At 48.3% G+C, this 26,854-nt stretch overlaps 2 protein-coding genes across 4 annotated transcripts in view; both read right to left on the bottom strand.

Annotated features, from left to right (window-relative positions):
* The window catches only part of ATP9A (ATPase phospholipid transporting 9A), a 49,669-nt gene extending 48,064 nt beyond the window's left edge, over positions 1-1,605 (bottom strand). For both annotated transcript variants that reach the window (XM_088528282.1, XM_088528286.1), the window contains exon 1: positions 1,524-1,605. In XM_088528282.1, coding sequence (XP_088384408.1) covers positions 1,524-1,591 — 68 coding nt within the window. In that variant the 5' untranslated portion in view covers positions 1,592-1,605. The remainder of the gene's footprint in view (positions 1-1,523) is intronic.
* Positions 1,606-10,264: 8,659 nt separating this feature from the next.
* SALL4 (spalt like transcription factor 4) lies at positions 10,265-24,828 on the bottom strand. Of its 2 annotated transcripts, none has more exons than XM_010220088.2 (4): positions 24,759-24,828; positions 14,509-17,043; positions 13,520-13,827; positions 10,265-12,422 (listed from the first exon to the last, which is right to left on the bottom strand). In XM_010220088.2, exons 1-4 carry the CDS (start codon positions 24,826-24,828, stop codon positions 12,000-12,002), a joined length of 3,336 nt encoding a protein of 1,111 aa, XP_010218390.2. In that variant the 3' UTR covers positions 10,265-11,999. The 2 variants fall into 2 exon arrangements, with proteins under 2 accessions (XP_010218390.2, XP_088384504.1); XM_088528378.1 differs by lacking the exon at positions 24,759-24,828 and adding an exon at positions 24,039-24,087.
* Positions 24,829-26,854: the final 2,026 nt, after the last annotated feature.

Below are 26,854 nucleotides of genomic sequence, written 5' to 3'. Positions count from 1 at the left end.
TCTGGATAACCTGCTTTGGATTTGCTGTGTTTAGACGCTTTTCTATACTCCTTATTACTTAATCCACTAACTAATGTGCTGAAGGCGACTCACCAATAAAAAAAGAGTTCCCAATATGTATGGTAAGTTGCCTCTTCAAAAAACAGAGTTACAAATTCAGACTACTATCAAGAAAAATCCCAAGCCATCTTCCTTCAGACCATTATATTACCAACATTCCTGGCCAACACAGAAATTATCTCTGTGATTGCTGAGCAATTAGGGCACCATAACCAACTGGGCTGTAACTTAGGTTACACCATGTTAGTTTCTGTTAGACACTGCTAACCACATGATAATACCTACGAGGGACTTGGAGGACACTACAGAACATCATGTCAAGAAATCCACCGGGAAACTTCCAACATTCCTCATGTCTCCGCTTCTCTCTCCACCACGTAACTGATGCGACCAACTTGCTGCAAAGGCAGCTGCACCCTGGGGACAACCTCTGCTCTGCGGCGCGAGGGAGGCTGCGTCGCATGCAGGTCACAGCTCTGTCTGCAGCACAACCTGGTGTGAATGTTACTACGTCCATTCTTAGAAACCACATTCTGTCAGTGAATAAGCGACGTGGAGCAATTTCAACTAGAAGAACCTGAACCAAAACTGTCAATAAAACCCATAAGGAATAAGGAAACAAGTCAACTTTCTTTTGTTCCTAGAGTCATGATCGCCTTTAAGATTTAGGGTTATTTGCTAGTATCGCTCATCACACTTTAAAACATGTGATCCAGGGACAAATTGTGTACTGCCATAATTGACAGGTAACTTGAATACCCTGTAAAACCCAGTGTGTACAAACCCTCGTGTCTGAACAGTGGCGCAATTTCTTACTGAAATAGCACGAGCTTTTCCCATTTAACCTCCTGCATGGGAAAACAACCCCACACACGTATCTCCTACACAGAGACACACCACACCTGGGATTCCGGATGAAAACAGCCCACGCCCACGATACTGTAACATCCCCCGGCAAGGACATTGTGTTGCTTCAGTTGAACAGCGCTTCCCGCATGCAGCTACAGATCTTTGTTACAGAATTATACGGGCTATTTCGACGATAAATAAATAAATAAATAAAGGCAGCGCTTGCCAGGGCTGTGCAGGGCGCACCTGGGGGGACACCCTGCGAGCCCCGGGCCCCTCCGCGGCCGCCCGGCCCCGGCTCTCCCCGCCGGGCGCCGCTTTGTGCACGGGGCGGCCGCTCCCGCTCCCGCCCGGGCCCGGTTCGGTTCGGTGCCAACGGGCCGGGGCTGCCGCCGGGAACGCCGCGGCAATGGCGTCAGGAGCGACCTGTCAGCGCCTGCCTCTTCCTCCTCCTCCTCCTCCCGCCGCCGGGCTCGCACCGCGGCCGGGCGGCTCCGCCGCATTCCCAGCGCCCGATCCCGCGCACCGGCCCCGCGCGCAGCGGGGGCAGCACCGCCCCGGTCCGACCCCTCCGCGCTCCCCCGTGCCCGGCCGGGCCGAACCGGGCCGCTCACTCGCTGCGGCGCTTGCTGTCCATCCGCTTCTTGTGGCGCACGGGCTGCAGCGGGATGTTGTCGGTCATGGCCGCGGCGGCCGCGCCGGGGCGGAGCGGAGCGGGATGCGCTTCCCGGCAGCGCCGCGGCTCGGCCCGGCTCGGCTCGGCTCGGCTCGGCCCGCGGGGGCCAGGCTCGGCGCTGCCAGCGCGCAGGTGCCGCCCCGCCCAGCCCCGCCCTGCTCGGTTCGGTTCGGCCCGGTCGCGCTCCGGCTATTGCAGCCGGCCCGGCCGCCGGTTGCTCGGCTTTTATCCCGTGCTTGGCTCTTATCCCGGATCCTCCCCGCCGCTGCCCATCCTCAGTGTGTCCCCGGCCCGCCACCCTCCGAGCGCTCCTTCACTCTGCCCCTTCGCACCCCGCTCCTCATCCTCACAGGGCTCAGCTCGGCTCCATCGTCCCCGTGCACCGGGCCCGCCACGCGCCGGCCCGTGGGTTTCTGGAGCCACCGTGGATGGCAGGTGCCCACGAGGGCTGCTGGCTGCCAATGCATGGAGGATGCTTGAGGTGCAAGTCGCATCTCCGTGTCATTTGGCCATTTACCCCTCTCAGCTCAGTTTTACAGCGCTGCTTCCTGCACTGCTTCTGTAATGAAGCCATTTAAATGATGTATACTTCTCTAGCAATGTTATAATCAAAAATGTTGGTCAAATCATTTAACACATTCTTCTAAAAATGTGGGATGTTAAGTTATATCTAGAAAAACCACAAATAGGGAAGCCTCAGAGGCTAAGTGATATCCAGTCAGCCACCAGAAACAGAGAGGATAGCCTAGTTTGATCAGAGTCAGTGAGAAAAACAAAAAAAAAAAGTAGTTGAGAAAATAATAATACTGGAGAACAGCAATTTGCTTTTGCATGGTGTGACTCGTTAGGCTGGTTCCATGTTATGGTTTCATGTCTGGTTGATGAGCACCCAGCCCTCATCCTTGAATATTCCTCTTCTTGCCCCACGAGGCATAACTCGTTGTGCTCTACATCATACCTGCAAAGTGACTGAACTTATATTAATAAAACAAAACAACAAACAAACAAAACTGAGAGAGGTCTCATTTATTTATTTATTTCAGCCAGATCCTGTTACGGGTTCGATGCTGGGCACAGCCTTCCAGCAGCTGGACAAGGGCAGCAACTCAGGAGCACCAGGGCTTGGGCCAGAAACTTCTCCCGTGGGACTCACTTCCCAGAAACCACCCCGTGGGCGTTAGGTATTTCACTATTGACAATTTGTTAGATGTTTTCTCTAACTGAAGCCTTGTTTATGCTGCCCACTGCCTGTGTATCCACAAGGTCAGTAGACGCCGTCTTATCACAGTAGCATCTTCCTGTTCAAAACCACTGAGATTTATACCAGGGCACTTACACTGACGGCGGAAGCGCCCAGTGCAGATAAAGATCACAAAAGTCGTCCGATTGACACGTCCATCTCAGCATCTCACACTGTAGCCCTGTTCCCCGCACAATCTGAACCTTTTTCAAGTGCAAGATCCCCAGGAGCTTTCCTAAAAGGATGCAGCACCTGCCCCAAAAGCTTCTAACCCACAGCTTCAGGTTTGATTTATTCGGTGTGATTAGACCATCTGATTCCAATGTTAAGTTTGCGTGAGAATCATGTAAGCCCACAAGTTTTCTGGTGGAATTTTCTCTTCATAAAATAATTTATAAGCTATTAATGAGTAATTTAAATGATAATATTTTCCAAGTGAAAAATTAAGGCTATTAGAAAAAAATAAAAGCAAAGACTACATATGAAATAGAGAGAGGAAAGACCAGTGAAAAGTAGCAAGTCCTATGAGAACTCACCAAGTGTCAGCTCAGGTTATCCCATGGATTACAACAGCACAAAACCTGCAACCGTCATTTAAATTTTCTCCTTTTCAGTTGAAGTGGAGTCATCCCGACGTTTTGTAATAAGGACATTTCAACAATGTAATTAATAGAAAAGTTATACCAGTTTCAGCCACAAATACAAAGAATGCTTGTGTAGATATTTTTAATGCCACTCTACACCTATTGCAGTTTTCCTTACAAAAACTGTTTGTAGAACTGGCTTTTAGACTCTCTTTCAACATAATTATATTTTAACTTCTTACTCTTATCAATCTTACTTTTCTTATCAACTTATAAGGACAGCTGAAATAGAAATCCCTTCTCCTTGCATAAACATTTCAGCTCATGAAACATGTTCCAATTTTTCTCAGTTTATTTATTTTTAGTGAAAGGAAGGATATAGACGATAGAATTCACTTTATGTGATAGTAGTTTAGTAAGAGCAGCAGTTGAAAAACCTAAACAGGATATTATACTTGACCAAAACTGTTATGCAAGATAAGGCCATTGCCACAAAACCACTGGTCTAATGCTTTATAACTGGCTTAAATGAGAATCATAACCTCAAGACTTGAGGCTCAGCCTGTAACTGAAACAAAACCTCTCAAACATCAGGGGTATTTTCTTTGAATTGGAAGTGGCACCAGCTAGAAGGTTTGAAAGTGCCAATGTTCTTTTAAAGCATCACAGTTTGGCTCTTGCCATTTCTGCGTTTCAGGACAGGGACGGATGACACGACTCCTTTGCATGGAAAGGAAATTTGTCCTTTCTGTAGTTTCCTCACTTTCCCCGACTCTGCAATCCAAGAGATCCAGGCTGCTGGATCAGCCTCGATGGAGGAGGGAAGGGACATGGGCCCGGCTCACCTGGAGCTGGATTAAAAAAAAAGCAGTAACGCACGTAGCAAAGAGCAGCAGCAATTGAGCCTTAGCAAAAGGAAAAGCCATCACACCCTGAGGCACCCAAGGCGTCCAACAATTGCTCACCCCCTTCTTCATATTTCTGATTTGAATTGTGATGCTTTTGACTTTCAGTTAGAAAAATCACTGCTAAAATTAAGACAAGGCTGGGCTGTAGCCCAGCAGGCTAAATATTGTCCTTACCGTTGAGCTTGTGCAGGGGTAGCTTTGCACAGGGATGTGAGGGTGACTTCTCCGTCCGCAGCAGTTTGTGCTCCCCAGGCTCCCAATTCTTTGGTTTTGGCGGGGGCGAAGCCTTTTTCATCTTGTCTGTTGAGAGGGAGTCCCCGGTGGAAAGTCTCCAGCCTCAGATGGAGAAGTTGGCTTTGTTTAATCAAGTGCAATAAAACCTGCTTCGGTTTCTCCGATGCCCCTGGCTTATTTTTCTGATGTTTGACTTTAGGAAGTGCAGAACTTGAGCTCACTGGCAAGCCCTGCACATTGAAGAATTCATGCTGTACAGCTGCTAATTAAAAGGACTTAATTAGCTTTCATAGTTTTAAATTATTATCTATGTTTTTCTCCTCTTGTCCCTGCTTGTTCCAGGGTTTCTTTTGCTCAAATGATTAAATTAATCAAGTTTTTTTTTTCTTTTCCCCCTTGAATGGTTTGTCTTAGCACCCATTCTGAGCCTCTTGTTCTGCAGCTTCTGAGACTGTCCTGCAGGGAGTCTTTATCACATGCTGTTAGTGCCTTTATTGCTGTACAATATCCTGTTTAACAGTTTTTGTTTTTGTTTTCCTTTTCAAAGTCCAAGGCTGAGCTCCTCTTTTTAATGAAGAAGGCTGTAAGAAGCCATGAGGCGACTGACTAGAATGACTGAATACCTTTTTCCATAGCAGAGAGCACAAGTGTGCTGGTTTTGGCAGCAGGACTCTCTCTGGTGCACTGAATACTCACGGGGTGCCCGTGTCTGCCACGCAAGGACACCAAGATGAGCAGAGGTTTGCTCTGGCCACTGACCGACTGCAAGTGTCTAAATCAAACTCTTGTGTACAGCCATTTCATATGACATAATGAGAACAAAGTCCAAATCCTCAGAGCAAGTATTGAGAAATCAACGGCTTTAAAGAACATAGAAGTAATAAACAGTATTACAGGTGGGTGCCTCATCTCCTCCAAGGAATTAGTCCTAGGTGACAGTTTCCCACTGAAACCAAAGGATGTTAATTTGACAGTGCGCTTGCAAATTCTACTTACTACCTATCTAGGACAACACGCTATATATTTTATTCTGTTTCAATTGTGCTAGAAAACGAGTGTTTGAGTCTTTTATGCATAGGACTCCTTCCTTGCTTTTGCCCGATGAACATTGCAGAAGATGAGAACAAGAAGATTGTTTGGATTTTTTAATTCTGGAAGGCTAGTTCCGTTTTGGAGTGAGACGTACTGAGCTACATTCACTTTTACTGTCCTTGGCATTTTTCTCTCAGATCACAACAAATTTCAGGTAATTCTGCCTTGTAAAGAGATGGCTCAGACCAGAGGTGCATCCTGGCTGCACAAAACACGTGGGATCACACAGGCAACCCAGGCACAAGCAAATTGAGACATCATTATTTGTGCCTGCTCTCAGAAGTGCTTGTTTTACACATATGAGGATACACATTCTCTGTCTGAGCCTTTAGCCTGGTGCCTCTGGCATTCTCCACTTTGTTTCAGAGGTGGCTTTGCAGCTCTGCCACCTGCAAGGAGCATCGCCAGCTGGTTCCTAGGGGCTGGGAGTGGTGCTGGGGGCTGGAAATGCTGCATTTGGGCTTTCCTGGGCAGCCGCAGGCACGGGGCTGTTTGCCCATGCTGTTGCCTCTAACCATAAGAAGCAAAACCAGCGGTTTTGGAGACAGGAAGCATTGCTTTTTCTAGAGGCAGCATTCAAGCCCACTCAGACCAATACATTCACTCTCCTTTAAAAAAAAAAAAAAAGGACAAATGTAAGCAAGATCAGCCTAGTCCAGGGCTAAGAGCCACACATACACAGGCACTAGGAAGGCACACTTCTGTAAGAGAAACACGAACGTGAACCAGGATGCCAAAGCAAGAATCATTAGCAGCACAGTATCATTGTATATGTGCCCTAAGTCTGCACAAGATGCATTCGTCTTTTAAATTTATCTTTTAAATGTCTGAACTCAGACAAGACTACTGCGATTAATTGGCGAGTTAAACACTACCAGATTATAATGCACTGTTAACACCTGCATCTCTGATCTGAACGGATGGCTTTGATATTATTTTTCCTTTTGACAAGTGGGCGATAGCGGATATCCTTTAAGCCTATATTTAATGAAGCCCTCCATAAATCTATCAACACTTGCTAAGGGAAACTACAATAAAGCTCCTGCTGCCATAGGCTGTTACTGAGGGAACATTTGGCGTTCCCATAATGAAGTTTCAGAGCAGATACTTTTCACGTTGATCTGAGGAAGAGCAGGTTTGGTATGGGATCTTTTTCTTCCTTGCACAATTGGATGTTGCAAATCAGCAAAACAACCCTTCATTACATATCCAAAACAATAATATTGTCAGACGGTTGTTCCTATACGTAGTTGTTGAAAAACATAAACAAATTAATAGAGAAAAGAGTACTTTTTTCTTTTTTTTTCTGGAAAATAACCTCAATTATTTTCATTTTGCTAGCTCTTGAAATAATTTTTCTGATAATTATTTTATAAGCTTTCGCCATATTGATGGTTACTTTTCTGTTATATACCCTACAGGTGCAATAAATGAGTAGCCTTAAACTGAGCATAAATTGGTATTTGTTATTTTATATTTGCAAACTTTACAGAAACATCTGTATGAAGTTGTTGCTCTGTCAACTAGAAAAAGACTGAAGAATTGATAGGGGGAATAGAAAAGCCTTAGATACCTCGAATCACTCGCTTGAATGTGTTGCTGACTTTATGGGCCCAGGTAATCTAACAGGCTTCATTGAAACAACCGCTGTTTGGCCAAAACCAAAAGAACCCAAACCTATAAACTCTGGAGCAGACCCAGACTTTGCAAGCCCGTGTGGTTGTTTGCACGAGGAAGGACTGCAACAGCCTCGAGACACTAAGTGCATGTGAAAAGAAGATTCACTGATTTTAACAATCTTTGTTTAATATATAAGTAGCCAATATATGAAACAGAACACTGCTGCTCACTTAGTGGATTCAAAAGCGTACTTTCAATTGTATAAAACATCGCTAGGTGCTGCCAGCTTAGCCTGGTTCGTTCACCTCTGTTTAGAGAGAGGCTTTCATATAAACCCTCAGTAATGCTTGGGTACTGCCTGAGCCCACTGTTAGAAAATAAAGCAGACGAGATCTCCCAGTTCTCATTTGAATTAGACATTTTCTGCATGAAGTAATTTACTCAGAGAAGTTAATGTTTGGGGTGCAAAACACGCCAGCCAGAGAGGCTCATGAAGAGCTCTGAAAGGACAACCTCGCTGCCTTAGACCGGGGGCAACATCCAGCGTGCAAAGCAGCACAGCAGGCACTAAAAATCCTGTTTCCCAATAAATCAACATTTGCCAGACACCTTCTCAAGTATCAGCGGTATTAAGAGAAATCAAAATGCTGTAGAAAACCCTTGTGTTCATAAGCAATGGGCCCAACGCGCGGCGGGCCGGTGCGCGGGCCCCGCTCCCTGCTCTGAGCTGCGTTTCCTGCCCTGCAGCGCGAGCGTTTCTAGGTCAGCGCGAGCGTGGGACGGAGCGCGGCGCAGCGCCCACCCGCGCGGGGCAGGAGCCCTCCGAAAAGCAAAGCTGGACCTTCCTGCTGCCAGGCACGTTGCAAACACAGCAGCGAGGAGGACAGGGAAACATCCCATCAGCTGACACCATGTTGGAGCTCAAATTGACCATTTTAAGTAAAGCAAGCTTCCCCATAGCACCTGCTGGTAAACATGCCGCTTTCACAGAGCGGAAGCTGCTATGCAGGTGCAGTAGCAGCAACACCGAGACCAGGACAGCGCTTTAGGCCAAGAGAGAGGCTGATGAGCCACGACGGCACATGTGCAATGCTCAGTTCTCCTCTCACACCAGTGTTAACTCACAGTAAGCTCACCGCTAATTTCCAGCAGCATAGAAAAGAAGATCAGCTGTTTTTTTTAGCTGTTAAAACTCAAGGTGGCTTCTACCTCACTCAGTTGCACACTGGGGTGTGCAAGCAATAGCTGCAATTGAGTGGGCAATTCTCAGCACTCCTGGCTTCAGGAATGCAGCCGCTCTCTTGGCCCCTTACAGCAGAAACATCCCGGTAGCACCGGCCACTTCTCGCTCCGGTGGTAGACAGCAGAGAGGTCCTACCTGTTCTTCACATTTCAGGGCAAGATCCATGATTTGTCCCCAGCACGAGACGCACGATCACAAGACACAGCTCTGCAATGCCAGGCACCAGGACCTGGAGGATAAATCATTGCAGCAGCGCAGTGCCAAGGCATGCACTGGTCCACTTCTACCAACAGGTGCCCACGGAGCCACAACGTGGCTGCAATTCCTCTGAGCAGCAAGGGTACAGGGCAGCCACTCACTGAGCAACCAGAAGAGCTGGCCCCCATGCCAAGCAGGAGACTTTGAGGAAGTATTCTGAGCACTTGTATCTTTAATTAAACTCCTCCTGCCCGTCCCATTAATCTCCTATTGGCTAGCACACTCAAAGAGCACAGAGATCCAAATACATGTTTGTATCTTGTTAACACAACTAGATGGAGCCCCCAGCTTGGTACCTTTGGCGATAAAGCTTCACTGGACACAATCAGAATCTACAAAAAAAGACCCCAGATCTTAAATGAGAACACACAGAGGAAGACACAGCTGCATAGGCACAGTAAGGCAGGTTTGTGAACTGCTGGGTTTCTGCTTATTTACTCCTGCTCATGCAGCTATCATAGCAGCAAAAACATACAAATGGTAGCTTTTTCCTACTTCTTATCATTGTGATCTGAACAGCTATGGTTGAAGCAATCACTCGGGTTTCCTGGAGCAGAAAGGGGTGGTCACATCATCTATTTTTACCACAAAGCATTCTACCTTCTGGAACTCCAGTGCTACTTTTAACCAATCCACACAGAACACACAGTTTGAGTGAATGTTTTCCACCTTTTTGTGCATATCCATCAAAGTTCTGTTAACCCTGCTCCTGTCCCTTCCTTTTCTTTACCTTCCTGGACAACCTCTCTTCTCTCTCCTCATCCCTCCTTTCTTCCCTCTGGAGCTGTTGGACTGCTGGAACAGTGCTAGTGCCTTTGCCCTCTGCCCTTGTGCCAGGGGCCCTATGATCAGGGCAGCAGCAGCATACCCAGGTTCTGCACTGTTTCCTTCCAGCATCACATCCAACAGCAAAACAGAGGCAGTAGTTCAGCTTGCAGGTAGGTGCCAGAACTTTTAACTCTGTTCTTTGCTACATCAGGGTCAATGTTCCGAGCTCAGTTTTCCTTTTGCTCTAAGGCAAAGGGAGTCTTCTGGCTTTCTGTGCACCTGGCATCATTGAGCACAGGCAATGGGGTGACTTGGTGTTCCCATTCCCTAGGGTGAGCACAGTACCTAGTTATTGTGCTCACTGCTGCTGTTCTGCTTTAGCATGGGAGAAATCAACATTCCTGACAACTATCAGTCCCTGTAGTAAGCCCCAAGCAGTCCCTAGAAATAGATCTAGTGGAGACTCCTCCACTGTTACCCAGAATCTATTGTTTGAGTAAATAGACAGGAGGAAAAAAAACAAAAACAAAAAAAAAAAACAAAAAAAAAACAAAAACCAAAAAAAAACAAACAAAAAAACCAAACACACACAACATATAACCCAGTATCACAGACTTAAAAAAAAATAATAAATAAAATAATAAAAAGAGTCCTTGCACAAAGAGCAAATGCTGCATACCCAACTTACCCTTCAGGAAATAAATGTTTTGCCAGAAAAAGTTAGGCATTGAGTGTGGAAAAAGCCATCCCAAAATTTATTCTCAAAATTTCAACAGAAACGCATCAGTAGATACTCAAAACTACAGAGTTCTTAAAAGTCATACATTCACAACGCAGAAACTTGACAATTGGGATGCCTTTGCATGTTCTATGTAACAATATCCATTTTACAGTGTAAACAGGTACTGGTATGTTCTTACTTACAAGTCCAGCAGGAAAGGCACAACTCGGCATACAGAGATCATAAGCAAGAAACAGGTGCAACAACATTACACAAACTTGGTAATATGCAGTTTTATGCAGGGCCTTCCACAACTGAGACTGGACTTGAAGATTTCCTGCAGCCAAAAATTAGATGTCTTTCCATCATTCAGTCCTTTCACACCAAACGCTCAGTTTCCCATCTAGTTCAGATTCCATTACACATACAGTTCCAGCAGACGTTAGAGGAATAGTGAAAGGTAAGTCCAGTAAGTCTTCAGGTGCTTCCACTAATACATCAGGTTTTGGTTTCACATAGTGCATGGAAGCATCTGCTTGAATCTCAGTTCATTACAGTGGTCATTAATAGAAAAATAGACACTACATCTACAAAAGGAAAAAAATGAGGTAGATAACTTAGAATCCAGATGACTATCCCAGCAACCTTCATACAACACGCCTGGATCATTAATTACCATTTTGGTAGAATGCAATTCACAGACCACCAAGAAACTTAATGACCAGAGTAGGAATGCCATCCAAAAACCCACAAAGCATTTAACCTAAGCATGAATACTTCATATTTAAATACAGGTTTACACAGAATGATCTTCTATATTACCCAAACAAAAATAAAAAATAAAGTCTCTTGCTAAGGAAACCAGTTCCCATGCCTACTTGCAACAGTCACCTGAGATTCCTTGCAGAGCTTTTAGACCTGACTTCCCAAGGCAAGTCTTCCCTTTCAAAATACAAGAAAAAAAAAAAAAGTATATACATACCCACCCATGCTTGTTTGGGGCTCTTGGTATTGAAATAAAACATCTAGGAAAAACTGCACATCTTTGGAAGTAGGAGTTTTGGCACTATACTTGAAGGACTGTCCTAGTAGTAGTATTAAATAAGCAGCAGTCAACAATACAGAGAATCCGTTCCTTAGGAGCAGTGATTAAAGAAAAACAGCAACTTTCTCTTCATAGAACTTTTGAGGCAAGAAGGAACTCATATATATATAAAAAAAGATTTTTTTTTTGTAGTTTTTATAGCCATTATAGTAAAAAGTACATTCAGAAACCACACAGAGCCAAAAACCAAACAGAAAGACTACTTCTAAAAGGGTGGCAGACATTCTAGGATATTTACCCGCATTAATAATTTTCATTCGCCATCAGTAAATATAAGCTTTTCCATTAACAGTAGGTTGTGTCCACTCGGTCAAACCCCCAAGTATTTTACTCAAAGAGGTAAATATTCTAAACTTTGGAATTTCAAGTTGTAGAAACTTCAGTAAGGCTGTACAACATTAAAGTCACACGTAATAACTACTTTGCAAGACCCGCATCTTTCCAAATAGAAGGAACTCCTATTCTTTATTATTTACTATTTGCAAAGCAATATCATGATTGTACTCTGGGCAACTCTTACAAAGACAACCATAAAATCATTTGCACGTCAATAGGAAAATAGGAGGCTGAAGTGGAATCTCTTAAAAATATATGTTTGTGTATATATATATTTGTTCTGTATGTCAACTTCACTAGAGTTTTTAACTAACAGCAATTTTGTTCTCCTCCATGAAGTGAGGGAACTGGTGTTTTGGCACATTGTCTGCAGCAGCACCACTGGCTTTCTCCATATCAGAACCAGTCCCAGACTGGGTCCCGTCTATCTTGGAGACCGTAGCAGTATTTATTGTCGAACCACCCGCAATGGTGACCGGCAGGGTCGGTAAACCACCACTCTGGATCACCGAGATCTCATTAGTCTTCATTGCTATGCCATTGCTGAGTACCGCTGCGTACTGATTCCATACTGTGGGGTCAATGCTCACTGAAGGAGGCATTATATCCTTTGGAAACATTTCAGATACCTTCTTGGGATCATTGCCCAGCAGAGCCATGGGGTTATCAATTGAGAGCCTTCTTCCTCGCCTGGCAGAGTTATTCCACATGTGAGTTCCTACATGGACCTTTCAGGGAGGGAGGAAAGTAAAGAGAATCATTAATACTTCAATTTTTATGGTACACCCACGCTCCACCTTGCATAAAGCCAAGTTGCTCAAGAGAAGGCATGTGTGCCCAATTTGCATCCAGGTTAATAATTGAGCTAGCTAGTTCTTGCCTCACATTGTTTTGTTCCTTGAATTTGTAGGATACAGTCATTCTGCAGCTGTACATAACCATGGCTCTTTAGATGTCACTGCCAGAGCGCTTGTAGGATAAGGTTTCTTACATTTAAAGAGTAAGCAAAATTGGCTGGGTTTCCTCCTCCACCAAAACCACATTATTTCTCATGAACAGATCACACTGACAAATGCTAGCAAGTGGAAAATGTCGAAGAACAAGAATTTGGAGGAGACGTTACACCTAAGCTAAGGTCTTCCACACCACAATCACTGCCAGTGCTTCCAGCAAATGATTGCTCACAGGAGCTAAGCATTTTTTCCTCTCCATCAGCATTTACGCAGAGACCAGAGAGCCTGAAGAGCTCGTGGGAAGTGAGAAGTCACTGTGAGGAACCTTTGAGTCTCTTATAGAGCAAGTGGATTAACCTGACAATACACCTAGACTTGTAGCATTTCTCTAGCAAATGCCTAGGCCCATATACCATCTCCTGCACCATCTCAGGAATACCTTCTTTCAGTTTTATCCCTCCTCTCCCCACGGCCTGTTTGAAGCAATGAAGTATAGTGCACATATTCTTTTAAACACCATTTTCTAGCATTTAATATGCTAAAAATAACACCAATAACACCACCAAATTCAAATGAAAGCGAAGCAATCACCTTGATAAGGTCTAAACTATCCCCTACTATCAGGAATGAGGAAAAAAAAATCCAGTTAGGGTAAGACTTCTGCAGGGGACACAGTTGCGATCTCAATAAAACCATTTAGCCAGGAAGTTGCATGAAGAAATTCAGGAAAGAAACAGAAGTCAAAGATACCCACTCAGGAACTTGAAGTCCAAGTTGTCCCCAAAGACCAGACAGGCAAGTCTCCCTCTCTAGCACGGCTTTCCTTGACAAAGGAAATCACAGCCTAAATCCCTACAACAGCAGCAGTTTACCTTCAGGTTTCCTTTCGTTGTAAAGGCCCTTCCACAGATGGTGCAGGCAAAGGGCTTTTCACCGGTGTGGGTCCGCTCGTGGATCTGCAGGGCGCTGGCGGAGGAGAAGTTCTTCCCACACGTGGTGCAGATGTGCTGCTTGGCCGGGCGGCAGAACTTGGGTCGCGGCACGAGGAGCGGGGCAACCCCCGGCGAGAGCGCTGGCGGCCCGATGAAATGGCTGCTGCCGATGGGACGCTCGCTGGGCATTTCCATTTTTATGAGGGCTGGTGGGGCTCTAACGAAAGCAGCTGGAATGCTATTTCGACCTGGAAAGACAGTGAGGATGACGTCTATCCCACCTTCTTCTGCTTCCAAGCTTTAATCTGACCCAAGATAGCCAGCCCTGCCTTTGTAGCTGCACGAGCCTAACAACATCCTCGCAAAGCCCTCGCTTAGTCCCATGTAGCAGGACTGCCAGAAGCTTGCAGGCAGGTTGAGAAAGTAATCAGCCCATCCCTGATGTTATTTGTGAAATTAGACATTAAGGCTACTCATTTTTGATCAAATTTAGCACTGAGGCTGATATGGGTCTAAAAAGCTCAAAACTCCCACAAAGCATTCCCGAACTTCAATTCCATGTTCTCAGGTTAAACAGTTTTGCATTAAATGCAAACCTAGAGCAGCTTGCTTTAGGGAGCTGTAGAGAGTTACTTGGTGAATCTGAGAGATAGGTACACAGACTCTGCTTATTTTAAGGATCTCTATGCCCTCTTGCAGAGAAAGACATCATTTAATCTTTAAATTTCATTTAATTTTGTGCCTGATTTTACAGTCAGAAAAGTGAAAAACACCCCACCAGCTTCCCACAGCACAGTCCCTTCTCCCACAGGGAAGGAAGAGGAGGAGCAAACCGAGATGGTTTGGACGCCTGTTGGATCTTTTTGGAAAGGGTTTCCCCGCTAGCGACACCACCCAACACACTACTGACAGCATTTCAAATAACTCACCATATTCTCCATTGGCAAAGTGTAACCCAGGCTCCTCTTTAATGACCTTTCGACCAATATTGCCGTATGTTAAATCCAAAGCACCGACACCTTCCATTTCTGTAGACATGGTCTCAGGACCCTCCGCTTTATTTCCCACACCTGCATCTTCTTGATTGTTGAAGCTTGGTGACTTGGACCTCACGCTCTCAGCCTGGCTGGTGGCTGGGGACAGAGCTTGGAGCGATGCAGACTCAGAGGCTGCAGGACTCCTGCCATTCTGGTAATCTGGATCTCCCACCACCGAGGAAGAATCATTCGTCATGCCGTCGCTTTCCGCAGAGCCGTTGTCACTAGACTTCAAGCTGCTTTGCCGCTGCAAGTTCAAGGTGGAGTTTACAATTTTCATTTGATTCTCCAGTGCAGTGATCCCAGAGAAACCAGCTGCTGCGGCTGGGGAATCAGACTGTGCATCATACGGAGTAGGTGGCTTTGAAGAATTCCTCGGGCCATCCTGACAGTCCAAATCCTCTTCCATCTCTATGCTCTCCACATTTTCATCTGGACGATTGACGTCTCCGTTCTTCTCAGCCACAGTAGGATCCACATCAGCGCTGTCGCAGGCATTTTCTGGCATTGGTGTGTTGGGTATTTGTCCCCCCATATGCATACGGATATGCTGCTGCAACACAACGGCATTTGTAAACTTCTTCTGGCAAATAGGACATGAATGCTGCATCTTCAAAGGGGTATTAGCTCGATGGACACCATAATGGGTTTTAAGGTTCCCTTTAGTGGAGAAGGCACGGCCACAGATTTTACACTTGAAGGGCCTTTCCCCGGTGTGAGTGCGATAATGCATCTTGAGGGAACTCTGGCAGCTCAGCACCCTGTGACAGATCAGGCACTCATTGGGGTCAGCAGTGGATTTATCAATGTTTTCAACCAGTTGCTGAAGTTTCGATGTCTCCGAGCCTTGCTCATTGGACCCGCTTACATGGAAGATGCTCACGCCGCATGTCGCTTGAGGCGAACTCAAGCTCTGCTCTGTGCCCGATTCATGACCGACTGCCCCTGATGAAGAGGATCCACCTTCGCTTTCTGGAGAAGGCCTTGATGGCAGGTCACTTGAGAACGTACCAGTGATGGACTCCTTGATGCCTGATAGATTGGAGACATTCTGAGGTGTGCTGACGGCCACAGAGGTAGGCAGGGTTGTGAGGAGAGGTTTGCTATCCACAATTAGGTTAGACTCATCCAGCGGTACAGACATCCCATAGGGGATTCCACTGCTGGTGGGAACATTGTCCAGGTGCTCAGGAACTGGATAAGGATTCATCTTTATGTGGGGGTACTTGTCTTTGTGACGCTGAAAATGCACTTTAAGGTTTCCTTTGGTCGTGAAGCGGTTACCACAAATGTTACACTTGTAGGGCCTTTCACCGGTGTGGGAGCGGAGGTGAATCTGCAGGGCGCTGTCGTTGCCAAAGACTTTGCCGCAGAATTTACACTTGTGTTTGAAGAAAGGCTCTTCGGCAGCACTCGGTTTGCTTTCAGACACACTAATGTTGGGGGGTTTTCCTTTCCCCTTCTTTGAGGGATCTATTACTGAAGAAACGGCCGAAAGCGGGTTTTGGAAGATGACCGAGTTGGAGGCCTGAGGTAGCAAAGGATTCGGGAACCGAGAAATGGAACTCGGGAGGCTTCTACTTGCCTCCGGCTTCAAGGGGAAGGAGGAGGAGAGGCCAGCAGCCAGCGAGCCGGCAGCCGCAACGCCAGTGTTCGAATGAGGTAGTTTTCCTTGCTTCAAGGATTCCAGGGATAGGCTCTGGCTCCCGGCTTTCTGTCCGATCAAGGCAACGGCAGCGGAGAGCTGCTGGGACATGTGAGCACCCAGCGCTTTGAGCGGGTCAGCGGCGGCCGCTATGGATGGGTGCAGGGCGTGGGGAGCCATCATGGCGATCTGAATGCGGATCTGCTCCGTCAGCTGGATCTGCTGGAGCTGCTGCTGCTGCAAGCACACGAGCTGCTCCAGGATCATGGGAATAGCGTTGAAACCGGCCGCTGAGGAGGAGATGGCATCGGAGGTACGTTGGTTCACAGCCACTTTAGTGCCACGTATCGTCTGCAAAGTCACATTAGTGTTGGGTACTTTGGATTTTGGTAGATAGCTCAGCCCGGGAGCAGCAGGTGTAACAGGGGGCTCTATTTTAAGATACATTCCTCCCACTGATTCCACATCAATTTTTCCTTCTCTCTTTTCCATAGAGCCAGTGCAGCCCTTTGCCTGAGCATCCTTGCGGGCCCTGCTATCCAGTCGATCACTTGAGAAGCTCCCTAGAGAGGCTTCAGAGAAGCTTTCAGGGGGTACTGTTCCCTCACTGTCATTCATGATTAGGACAGGTGGATTTTTAGTGCAATTTTTCTTATGTTCAAGAAATTCAGAGAGATCAAAGAATTCTGCACAGCATTTCTCACAGATTTTGGTTTCTTCCGTTCGGCACCTTTTGGAACTCATTTCACCATCTCCGTCACCTGGGACGCCTTGTGGACTCCCTTAAAGACAAAAAAGGAAGTCACATTAATTACTCAATTATTGCTATTTTTTTCTCATTTTTAAGATCACTGACTTCACCAGAATATCAAGCTGTAGGTACAAGAGACTGGAATCAAGTTCACATGTAGACCTAGAATCCTTTGGTTTTCTACCAGTTCAGTTGCATCCCAATCCTCTTTTCCATAAGAAACAGTGCGAAAGGAATCACACAAGGCCTGACAGAAAGAGAAGGTCACTGCAAGACCCTTTACACAGGTAAAAAAAGGGTCAGTGCCGTTAAGTCTGTCAGTCCCTGAAAATGGCTGAAAAGGACCATCACCCAAAGCAAAACAGAGAAGGTGTCTAATATATAAAGCAAAAAACCACAAGCTTAATTTGCATTTTTAATTAATTTAGTAATGCGTATTTTACTTACTAGGGTCTCAGTAATTCATACAAGACTTCTAACCCAAGAATTTTAGAGTAGTTTTAATTCAATGTCAACATGAAGCAGCAGCCCTTCCTCCCTTGGGGAGGTAATTACTACCGAAGAAAGCAAAAGTCCAATGCTAGCTTTGAAAATACTCAAAGCAAATCTATGTAAAAATATAATCTTCAAAAAGTCACAATAGCAAAGTGACTAATTTATAAAATCCCCATAAAGGTTTGAATCTGCGAGTCTGAGGATTAGAAGAGCCTACGAATACGTCCTGCTTGCTGCATTCACAGGTACTGAACTAACCCCAAATCACCCTAGAGCAGGTACTGCGTTTAGCTGTGCTTGTGACTAGTCTGCCCTTTAAACGGAAGGAATAGGAAAGTTTGCCAGCCCGCTCCTGCCTCCCCATTGCCCACAGATCACACACACCATCGCGTGCCAACAGCAAAATAAAATTCAGAGAAATATTAGTACTGGAACAGAGGTTACAAGAAACTGAATGCAAACAGGATGTTTCTGCCCAGTCCAGCCTTCCCCAGACAGAAACCCACCAGCCCCCATTGCTCAGGTGTGCGGGGCAGGAGCATTTGAGAGGTAAAACCCGAGGTTGTACAACCACGGGAGATGGCCCACACTGGGGAAGCATCTCCTAACTCACCGGTGGCCGCACGCAGCAGACCCCGACGACTCGCAAGCACGCGGTGCGAGACCCCTTAGGTTCACGTCTTGCGTCCCCACTAATGCACCTTGGGCTTCAGCTCTGATTTCACATTACTAACCCAAGACAGTCTTCAAAAACAGAGCAAAAGGTGGTGCAAACACGACAGCTTCTGCGGCTTTCGTTTCAAAGGTGGAACAACCACACATCTGATACCCGTGTATATCCTGTACATGGCAGGGTGGGGAGCCAGCATGTCCAGGCTGCAACCCAGGCACGTTCGCTCGCTCGTGTGGGCCAACGTGAACAGCTCTGTGGGGGAGGATATTGTGAACCCTGACATTTGCAAGGGTAACAAGGGAATTACATACAAACAGCCACAATATCAAGCTTCTCTTATGTTGAGTGACAGAAAGTGCACATAAGTCTCTTTACCCCTCAAAAAAGGGAGAATAATTAAGAAAAAAAATCCTAAGTACCACAGACCTGTTGCGCTAAAGCCTACAAAGCAATAAATCCAGATCCCCAAGACGCAGTTCTGTTAATAAGGGTTAAAAACCAAAATCCCAAAGAGCAAGAGAATGATGTTTCAACACAACTATGGAAAAATAATGGTTGAACCTGTCATATCTAATCAGCTCCACTGGGAGAGTAACTTTGTCTCTTTTCATTTAACCTACATAACTTTCATAAATGAAACAAATGAGGATAGAGATTTTTCCATACATTTGCCAACCTAAAAATTATTAAACTGATACTACCTGCAGCTGATGTAATTTTATGGGAAAACACAAAAGGAAATCATCTCTGCCAGTTTCTTAAGTATAAGAACATTGACTAAAAGTTGATTAATAAATAGGGTCACCTGGGGTGGAGAAGAGCTGTTTCTAAATTGCCATCTTTGAAGCTGGTGTCTGAGCAGACACAGCCGAAGATGCTGCATGTTGGAAATGAAGCAGCTCTCCTAACCATGCCACAGAAACGTGAGGGTTTTTCGTAAGCGCTTTCATGATAACTATTCCCATCCAACAGGAGCATGACAGAACTGCAGGCGAGGACAACACAGCCTTTTCCCTACCAAATTCTACAGTATTTGGTACTTTAGCCATCCAGTCTCCCAAGTCCCTCTGTACAGCCTCCTCACACTGCAAAATAACCTCAGGTTTGAGTGCAGAAAGCACAAAGCTGCTCTGCTGTGAGCGCCCACGTTTCACACCACAGCTTGGATCTCTTGGCTTCAAGGTGAACTGAAACGCCTGCATGAGAAGACTGCTGCCAACCACAAGGAGATACCCCAATAACTACGCATAGATGCATCCTCATACTTACTGCCTTAGAGTGAAAAGGCTCTCTTTGTGCTCATAGAACCTTCTTTGGTTTTATACCATCTGAAGTTCCCTTTTGCACATGCCACCACAGTGCCTGCTCCTGGTTTCCAAAATGCAAGAGAAATATGTATTTTTTTCTACCCCTAGGCATCAGTTGGCACATTAGAGAGAAACTGCAGCAAACCAAGCATGGGCACATCAGGAACGGGCAGGCAGACGAGCCCTGCCACAGGCAGCGCTGCCACTGTCACACACTTTGGTTTCCGGCTCCCCTGCTTGACAGTAAAGCATCAGCTCAGGACTCTTAATAAATCCAATTTCCAGCTTGTGCTGCCCTGCTGCATGCTGCAGGACAGGTAGGATGGAGTTGGGCTTCCTTTTCCTTCCACCTTAGTGGAAAAGGAGTGAGAGCTTCTCCCCGACCATCATAAGGGTTGAGATGCGGATGGTAAGAGCAGGATGCTAAAATACTGTGCTGTGGTTGGAATAACAAAGGAATAATTTACTGATTCTTAAATAAATAAGGAGGGGGAAAAAAAGCTTCTTGAAGCTCTTCATCTTTGCTTCTAGCTACATCCTCTCCCAAGTCTTGAAGGGGCACCCAGTGACTCCAATCAGAGCACCTCATTTACCAAAAACAACAACTGCTCAGCGTGGGGGAGGGCAGCGCTTATCAGTGACATGTATTTAACGGTCTTAAAACGTGGGCTTGCTTCTCTGCAAAGAGAAGTGCCTGTGTGTGCCTCCCTCTGCGGCTGCCTCTGTCCAAATACTGTAAGAGTATTTGCCGAGGAGCACGAGGGTCTCCAACAATTGCCGGTGCACTTGGGTTAACCCGCTCCAAAGCTTCCCAGGGATAGACCTTCTACTGATTTTTTTTTTTAATCTCCCCACCCCCGAATTTCAGGAATGTTATCTCTCAGCATCTAGTTATCCAATAAGTTAGAAGAATGCAGTAAACCCAGCAGGGGGGGTAGACTGAATCACCAGCAAATGGATGGAAAAAATCCACTATTGTGTAGGACAAGGCGGCCATCGACAAGGAGGGCTGATAAAGTCCACAGAGCTTGAATTAATTTTTGGAGGGAATCATGAGGCAAGGAGGAAAATTAGTCTTTATCTGGCGTGATTTGATTTCAGAAAGGGTGTTGCTACTGTACCACTCACCCAGGCAATTAATGACCTGATTTTTTTCAACTGTGAAAAATTTATTTCACTTCAATTAGGAAGAATTGCTTAGAGCTCAACTTTATTTTATTTCTTTAGAAAAAAAATACCTTTGGTGAGGTTACTTCCCCCTGCTGCCCACCCCAACTAGGTTTTTATCAGCTTGAAAAGTACTTTAGCATAAGCAAGTTTATGCTTATGTCAAATAAGCAAATAAGCTAAAATTAATTTATGAAAGTTAAATAAATATCCTGTCCCTAAATGCTAAAACCTCTGCCACAAGCTCCCCAATCCTCTCAAGACATTTTTCTTCTTGCTAATCCCATATGGAAAAGAAAAAAACAAGAAAGAAAAAAAAAGGAAAAAAGAAACACACACAGAGGACATTTCAAGAACTTTAAACTGTAGAATGTCTCCTCTCTTCCTCCACTACAACACACCATTTTAGATATACTTTCTGTAACTATCACTAAGCAAAAATAGCTTGCTCGAGCAAGCTAAATACATTTGACCAAACCCTTATCGAGAAAGATTCCCAAGGCCTTATCTAAGGTTTTCTACACTGAATTTATCAGCAACATTTTCCTACCCAAGGATAAGCCATAAACGTGTCACACCTCACCTGAAAGCACGTTAAACTGTGGTTTTCTGTCAAGGCTTTAACTTTTGGATTATCCATCGACTGCTCTACCTAGGTGATTATCCACTTAGCAAAGAGGAGCATTAGGTAGGAAAAACGATAGGAAAAGAGGGGAAAAAAGCGCAAAATAATATATGTGAAGAGATGTGAACTAAAAGTGCTCGCAGAAGCTATGTGCTCACACGGACTGGAAAGGGGCTGCTCGGAGACACCAGGTACCTGATTCACACAGCGGGCACGGCACTGGCTGCAGAGAAGCCCCTCCACCCACTCCTCATGAATCCTCCCAAAGCGTTTCAAAGGGCCTTAAAATAAAATAAAAATAAATGATAAGAAGAAAGAAACCCGCGGCCCGAAGTGCCTGCAATGCGGGACCACCCCGCTCAGAGCGGCGCAGCCCCCGCGGCCCCGGCCCGCGGGCAGCAGCGCCCGCGGCACGGGCGAACGCCGAGAAAAGAGAGAAAAAAAATAAATAAAAAGAGAGAAAAGAGGTAATAGAAAAGGAAGAAAGAGGCAAAAATCTCACGGCCCGTGGCGGGGGATGCCCAAAACAGCACGGAGCGGAGCCGCCCCCCGGCTCCGCGGCGGCCCCGACCCCCCCCTCCCGCCTCCCCGCGCCCCCCAGCTGTAAACGCGGCGGCCCGAGCGCGCACTTAACACTAGGCCAGTGTTTAAGAGCGAGCTAAGCGGCCCAAACCCCGCTGCCAAGGTCAATTGCATGAGAGTCCTAATTGTGAGCCTGACATCAACTTACCACCCACGGCAAGCGGGAGGAGGCAAAGGTTAGAGCAGCAGCTCTGTCAAAACGTCACATGCCGCCGAGCGCAGCCCGGGGCCCGGCCACCACAACCCTCTAAAGTTGCACTTACGTAAAAGGAAAAACAAGGCAGCCCCCCCGCCCCCTCCCAGCCCGGCGGCCCCCTCGCCCGCAGCGCTCAGCGCCTCGCGGGGCCGCGCGGAGCCTCCGCGCCCGCGGGCTCCCCCCGCCGGCCGGGGCCACCGGCCCCACCAGGCCTCGTTTGGGCCAACGGCAAAAATAAATAAATAAACAAACAATCCATTTCTTCCTTAAACCGCCCCCCCCATCGCCTGACCCCTCTCAGCTTGAGCAAAAAGGGAAGTATGAAGTTGGAGGGGACTGGAGCACGATTGCTAAAATTCGCGATTTTTAGCCAGCCAGCCTGCGGTTGGATACTGCATTTTTAAGGCCAGAGCAGCGTTTTAGCCGCGGGAGCGCCGCACAAGGGGCATCTTCTCGCCCTTTGTGGCGATGCTAATTCGCAGGCCGCGGGGCTTCGCGCCCCGTGCCCACCTGCTGCGGCTTTGACCTGGTAATTGCTGCCCAGGTTGGCAGGACTGTCCTGCAACCCGCAGCGTGGCGCGGAGAAGAGGGTCCCAAAACGCTTCCCCCCGCACAGGGGCACTTGCAAAGCGGCACAAAGGCGGCTCCGTTTTGTTATGGCGCTTCTGCATCTCCTCGCTAATTTCTCTCCGGCAGCATTTCCACTTGGCTCGGCGACTCCTTAATTGGGGCACTTCAGGGCACATCTCGCAAACGGGCAGTTTCAGGCCCGTTTCGGAGCCTCGCGGGCGCTAAGAGACGCCCAGGGGGGAGCCTCGGGGGGTTCATCCCCGCAAGCGCCCACGGTGCGCGCGGCGGGACGGACAGCGCTTTAGCGGCTCGGGACCGGCTCGGGACCCCCCCGGCCCCGGTCGGGGGAAAGGGCCAGCTCTCCCTCCCCCGGCCCGGTCCGCACGGCGGAGCGCGGCCGCGGGGCGGCGCCCGCAGCACCGGCAGCACCGGCCCCGGTGCCCCCCGCCGCCGCCTTCACCTACAGACCGGCTCCGCGCGGGTCGGGGGGAGCCCACCCCCCAGGGCCGGGCAACTGCTGCAGCTGGGGCATTTTCACTGAAGGTTTTGCCGATAAAAAGGAGGAAAAAAAAAGCCCCCACACCCCAAACAACAACAAAAAGCAGCTGCCCGCTGCCCCATAGGGGCCGGTGCGCAGCGATCCTCCCCCCCAAGCCGCCCCGAGCGGGCCGCATCAGGAGTTATTAACCCTTTTGTCCCGGCGCAGCCCCGGAGGTGGCTTTGCAGCAGTGGGCAGAGATTTACATGTGGAAACATCACCTCCATCCCCCAACCTAACCATATGCACAAAGGAAAACAGTCATGCATTAAACATGGGATTTATTGCCTTCTGGCCAGCTTGCTGTTTCTTAAGTCACCATTAACCGGACCCAACAATTGCACATTTCGACTCAAAGAAGAGTTGGGGGGGGGGGAAAGAGGAGGAAAAAAAAAATCTCAAATCTCCTGTGGTTTGGGAATAAGGCGCTCACGTAACGTATTGGTATTGATCAACTCTAGGACGGGGAGAAACCCCAAACCAGCCCCTTAGAAAGGCAGAGAGCTCCCAAAAAGGTCCGGGGGGTGAGGGAGAGGTAATAAAAGCTTTGGAATCAGCAACTTAACAACTCCTAATCACAGCGCAGCCCGCAGAGCAGTCGCCCCCTCGCCCCACGCGGGACGCGTTCGCTCGAGCCCCGCTCCGCGCCCCGGCAGCCCCGCTCGCCGCCACCCCTTGGACTGCGGACCCCGGCCCCGCTCCCCGCGCTGAGATGCTGCCCCTCCACCTCCCCGCCTAATTCTGCGGTAATTTGGGTCAAAACGCCACTTCGCGCTGCCCTCCTCGGGGCCGGGAGCGCCGCGGAGGAGGGCGCCGAGCCACGCTGCGAACCGCCCCGCTCCAAAGCGCTCCCGCACACCCGCCCTGGCTCACCGGAGTTATTTTAGGAAGTCGGAAATCAAAGATGGCTGGAGGTCAAGCTACAGAAGGTCCAGGGCGACTGGGTTTTCCAACAAAAATAGTCCAAGGGCGCTTTTTCTTTTTTTTTTTTTTTTTTTTTTTTACGCCCTACGAAAACCCTCACGTAACCACCGCGAAAGTGGTAAACGGAAAGATCGGGAGACCCAAACTCGAATCATTTCCTACCCCCGAGGAGATGGTTTGTGACTCCTTCCCCTCCCCCCCCCCCAAAAAAAAAGCGAAAAAAAAAAAAAAAAGTCCTTCCCGCCTCGGGCGCCTTTGGGGGTCACTCGTGCAGGCTGCGCCCCGCGCGCAGCCCCACGCGGGGGTCGGCGCAGGCTCCGCGGGGCCGGGCGCAAGGGGTGCCCAGGGGAAGGGCGGGGGGGGGCACGCGGCAGCGCGGCCAGTCGAGGGCCCCCCCCCTCTGCTCCAAGCTGCCCCCCAAATTGGGGGGTAAATAAAGACGCGCCGTTGCGCCCTGCAATAACATCGTGGGGGCCCCATCGGGGATTTAAATGGCCCCGCAGAGCAGCGGGCACTGGGGGACCCGTGGTGGAAAACGGGCCCGTGGGAAGGAAGGGGGGCACGTGGAGGAAAAAGAAAAAAAAAAAAAAAGGCGCCCCGCGCCCGGCCGCTCCGCGGGGCAAAGTTGGGAGGCTCCGCGCCGCGCTCGCGCCTCGCTCCGCGTCTCACCACTTGCAGCATCTGGGGGCTGCTCCTCGGAGTTGATGTGCTGCGGTTTCGCCTGCTTGCGTCGCGACATGGTGCACCAGCATCGGGAGCAAAATAGTAGCAATTATTTTCCTCTTCACAACAAATTCCTAGAGTTGGGAAATTACCCCCATTGGGCGGAATGCGCATGTCAGAGTAATTATGATTATCAATAATGCATTGCGATTTATCATGGGGTCCTGACAGCTGATTGGCCTGAGTCCAAGGGCTCGCAGATTATTCAAATCAGGCCCATTGATCCGGGCGCCCAGGGGCACCCTGGGCCTTGTAGTCCCGGCCCGCCCTGGCCCGGCCCGGCCCGGCCCGACCCGCCCGGGCGCCCACAAAGGCGCGGGGGCTGCGCGACTCGCTGCGCACCGGGGCCCATCAGTGGGAGCGAAACAGCAGGGCGGGCTGGGTGGGGGGCAACACGTCCACCCTCTCACCTGCCCTTCTTACACCGGGCTCTAAAGTATTTACATATTTATTTATTTTTCCCCTCCCCGGAAAGCCGGCACGGGGCTCGCGCTTCCCTTTGTCGCGATAAGGTCACGAGGGAAAGGGCGCGGGTCGCCCGAGTGGCAGAAAGTGGGGGGAGCTCCCGGGGGCCGGTGCTGCGGCAAGTCAGGGCGCTGCTAAAAGGGGGGCCAGGCGGCGCTTCCCCTTGTGTTATTTGCTCAAAGACTTCTTGTGAGACTCTTTTTTTTTTCTGTGAGGTTGAAAAAAAAAAGAGCCAAGAACGTTTTTAAAAACAAATTAAAAGGCAGAAACGCAAAAGTGTGTGTGAAAAAAAAAAAAAAAAGTGAAGCAAGGGAAAAGCAACACGTTGAGAGGCTTTGCAGAGCATCGCGCAAGCCCGTGCACTGCAGGACTCTTCATGTCGGCTCCCCCTTGCGCTCTGTTCCGCGTGTCACCGCGGCGCGCGCTGCCGGGGCAGCCCCGCCTGGGTGGCCCCGGCCCCGGGGCGGCGGGGGGGGTCCCGGGGGGCGGCGGCGGCTCCGGGCCGCGGGACCGGCACCTCCGAGCTGCGCTGGCGCGGGCGGCCCGCGGGGCTCCGCGCAGATGCGGGTCGCAACATCTTGTGCCTCTTTGTTCGCCCCGGCCGGGTCTGTCCATCGCAAATCAACCGGATTGATGGAGAAAATGGAGAGGAGGATCGATTTGTTGGTTACGGATTTTACGGATTCAGGAAACCTAGGCTCAGTTCCAGGGCTTGGGGCACCATCGGGTTCACCAGCAGCGATTTCCCGTGGCCCGTGCCTCAGTTTCCCACTGGCAAAACGTGGGCGCTAGTTCCCCAAGGTGCAAGGTTGTCTGGAGGATCATCCAGCAGTGTCTGTGTGGGGTTCAGATCCGCGGTGTGGTGACAAAACCGAATCTTAACAGCTGGCAGGAAGGTAGAGGGAAGGAGCGATGGTTTATGACGAGGTCGTAGCAGTTGCCACAGGCCATTGCACAACACTACAATCTCCTTTAACAGTTACCTCATTAGCATTTTTAATTTGCGAAGCACCTGGGTTCTGTGCAGAATTTGCTGTATTCTGAGGTTTGTGCCTGCAAACACGCAGTGTTCGTGATGCTGCTTAGGACTGACTTTTTGTGACTCTTCAGGAAGGGGGAGCTGTCGTTTGTATGGGACAGCCATGAAAAGATCTTAACATTGGAGACCAATGTAAACAGTGCATCATGATCTAATTAGTTATATATCCTCTTGGGGTTTTGTTTTGTTTTTATAGTGTCTCTTAAGGGGCTGTATTTAGCTAAGGATAATACAAACTTCAGAGAAATCTTGCCGAGCAGAAGGTACCAACTCTCCTCTTTGGACAATTATTGAACATGGAGGTCAGGGGACACATTTTGTTTTTCAGGGTACTTTCCTTGCTGTTTCCTCTGCACGCAACTGCTTTGCACCCCCTGCTCATGATGCACTTGTGTGCAGAGAAACTCTGTATTTACAGTACAGAATAAAAGAAATTATCAGGTATTTAAAATCACTCTGACCATTTTTATGTGGTGATTACTCCACCCTCATGTTGCCTAAGGAGCTTCTATGCATTTGTTTGCTTAACTGGCAGCTT

This window comes from Tinamus guttatus, unplaced genomic scaffold (genome assembly GCF_059628265.1).
Source record: "Tinamus guttatus ecotype Peru unplaced genomic scaffold, ASM5962826v1 Tinamus_guttatus_pri_ptg000027l, whole genome shotgun sequence".
Lineage (NCBI taxonomy): Eukaryota > Metazoa > Chordata > Aves > Tinamiformes > Tinamidae > Tinamus > Tinamus guttatus.
The sequence above is the reverse complement of the archived record's forward strand: the minus strand, read 5'-3'. Positions and strand labels throughout refer to the sequence as shown.

Excerpts from the sequence above, each read along its gene's own strand:
- SALL4 (XM_010220088.2), bottom strand. The coding sequence starts at position 24,828 with ATGTCGCGACGCAAGCAGGCGAAACCGCAGCACATCAACTCCGAGGAG. Across the intron at positions 17,044-24,758 it reads GCCCCCAGATGCTGCAAGTG|GGAGTCCACAAGGCGTCCCA; the intron begins GTGAGACGCGGA and ends TTTGTCTTTAAG. Across the intron at positions 13,828-14,508 it reads CTTTGCCAATGGAGAATATG|GTCGAAATAGCATTCCAGCT; the intron begins GTGAGTTATTTG and ends CTGTCTTTCCAG.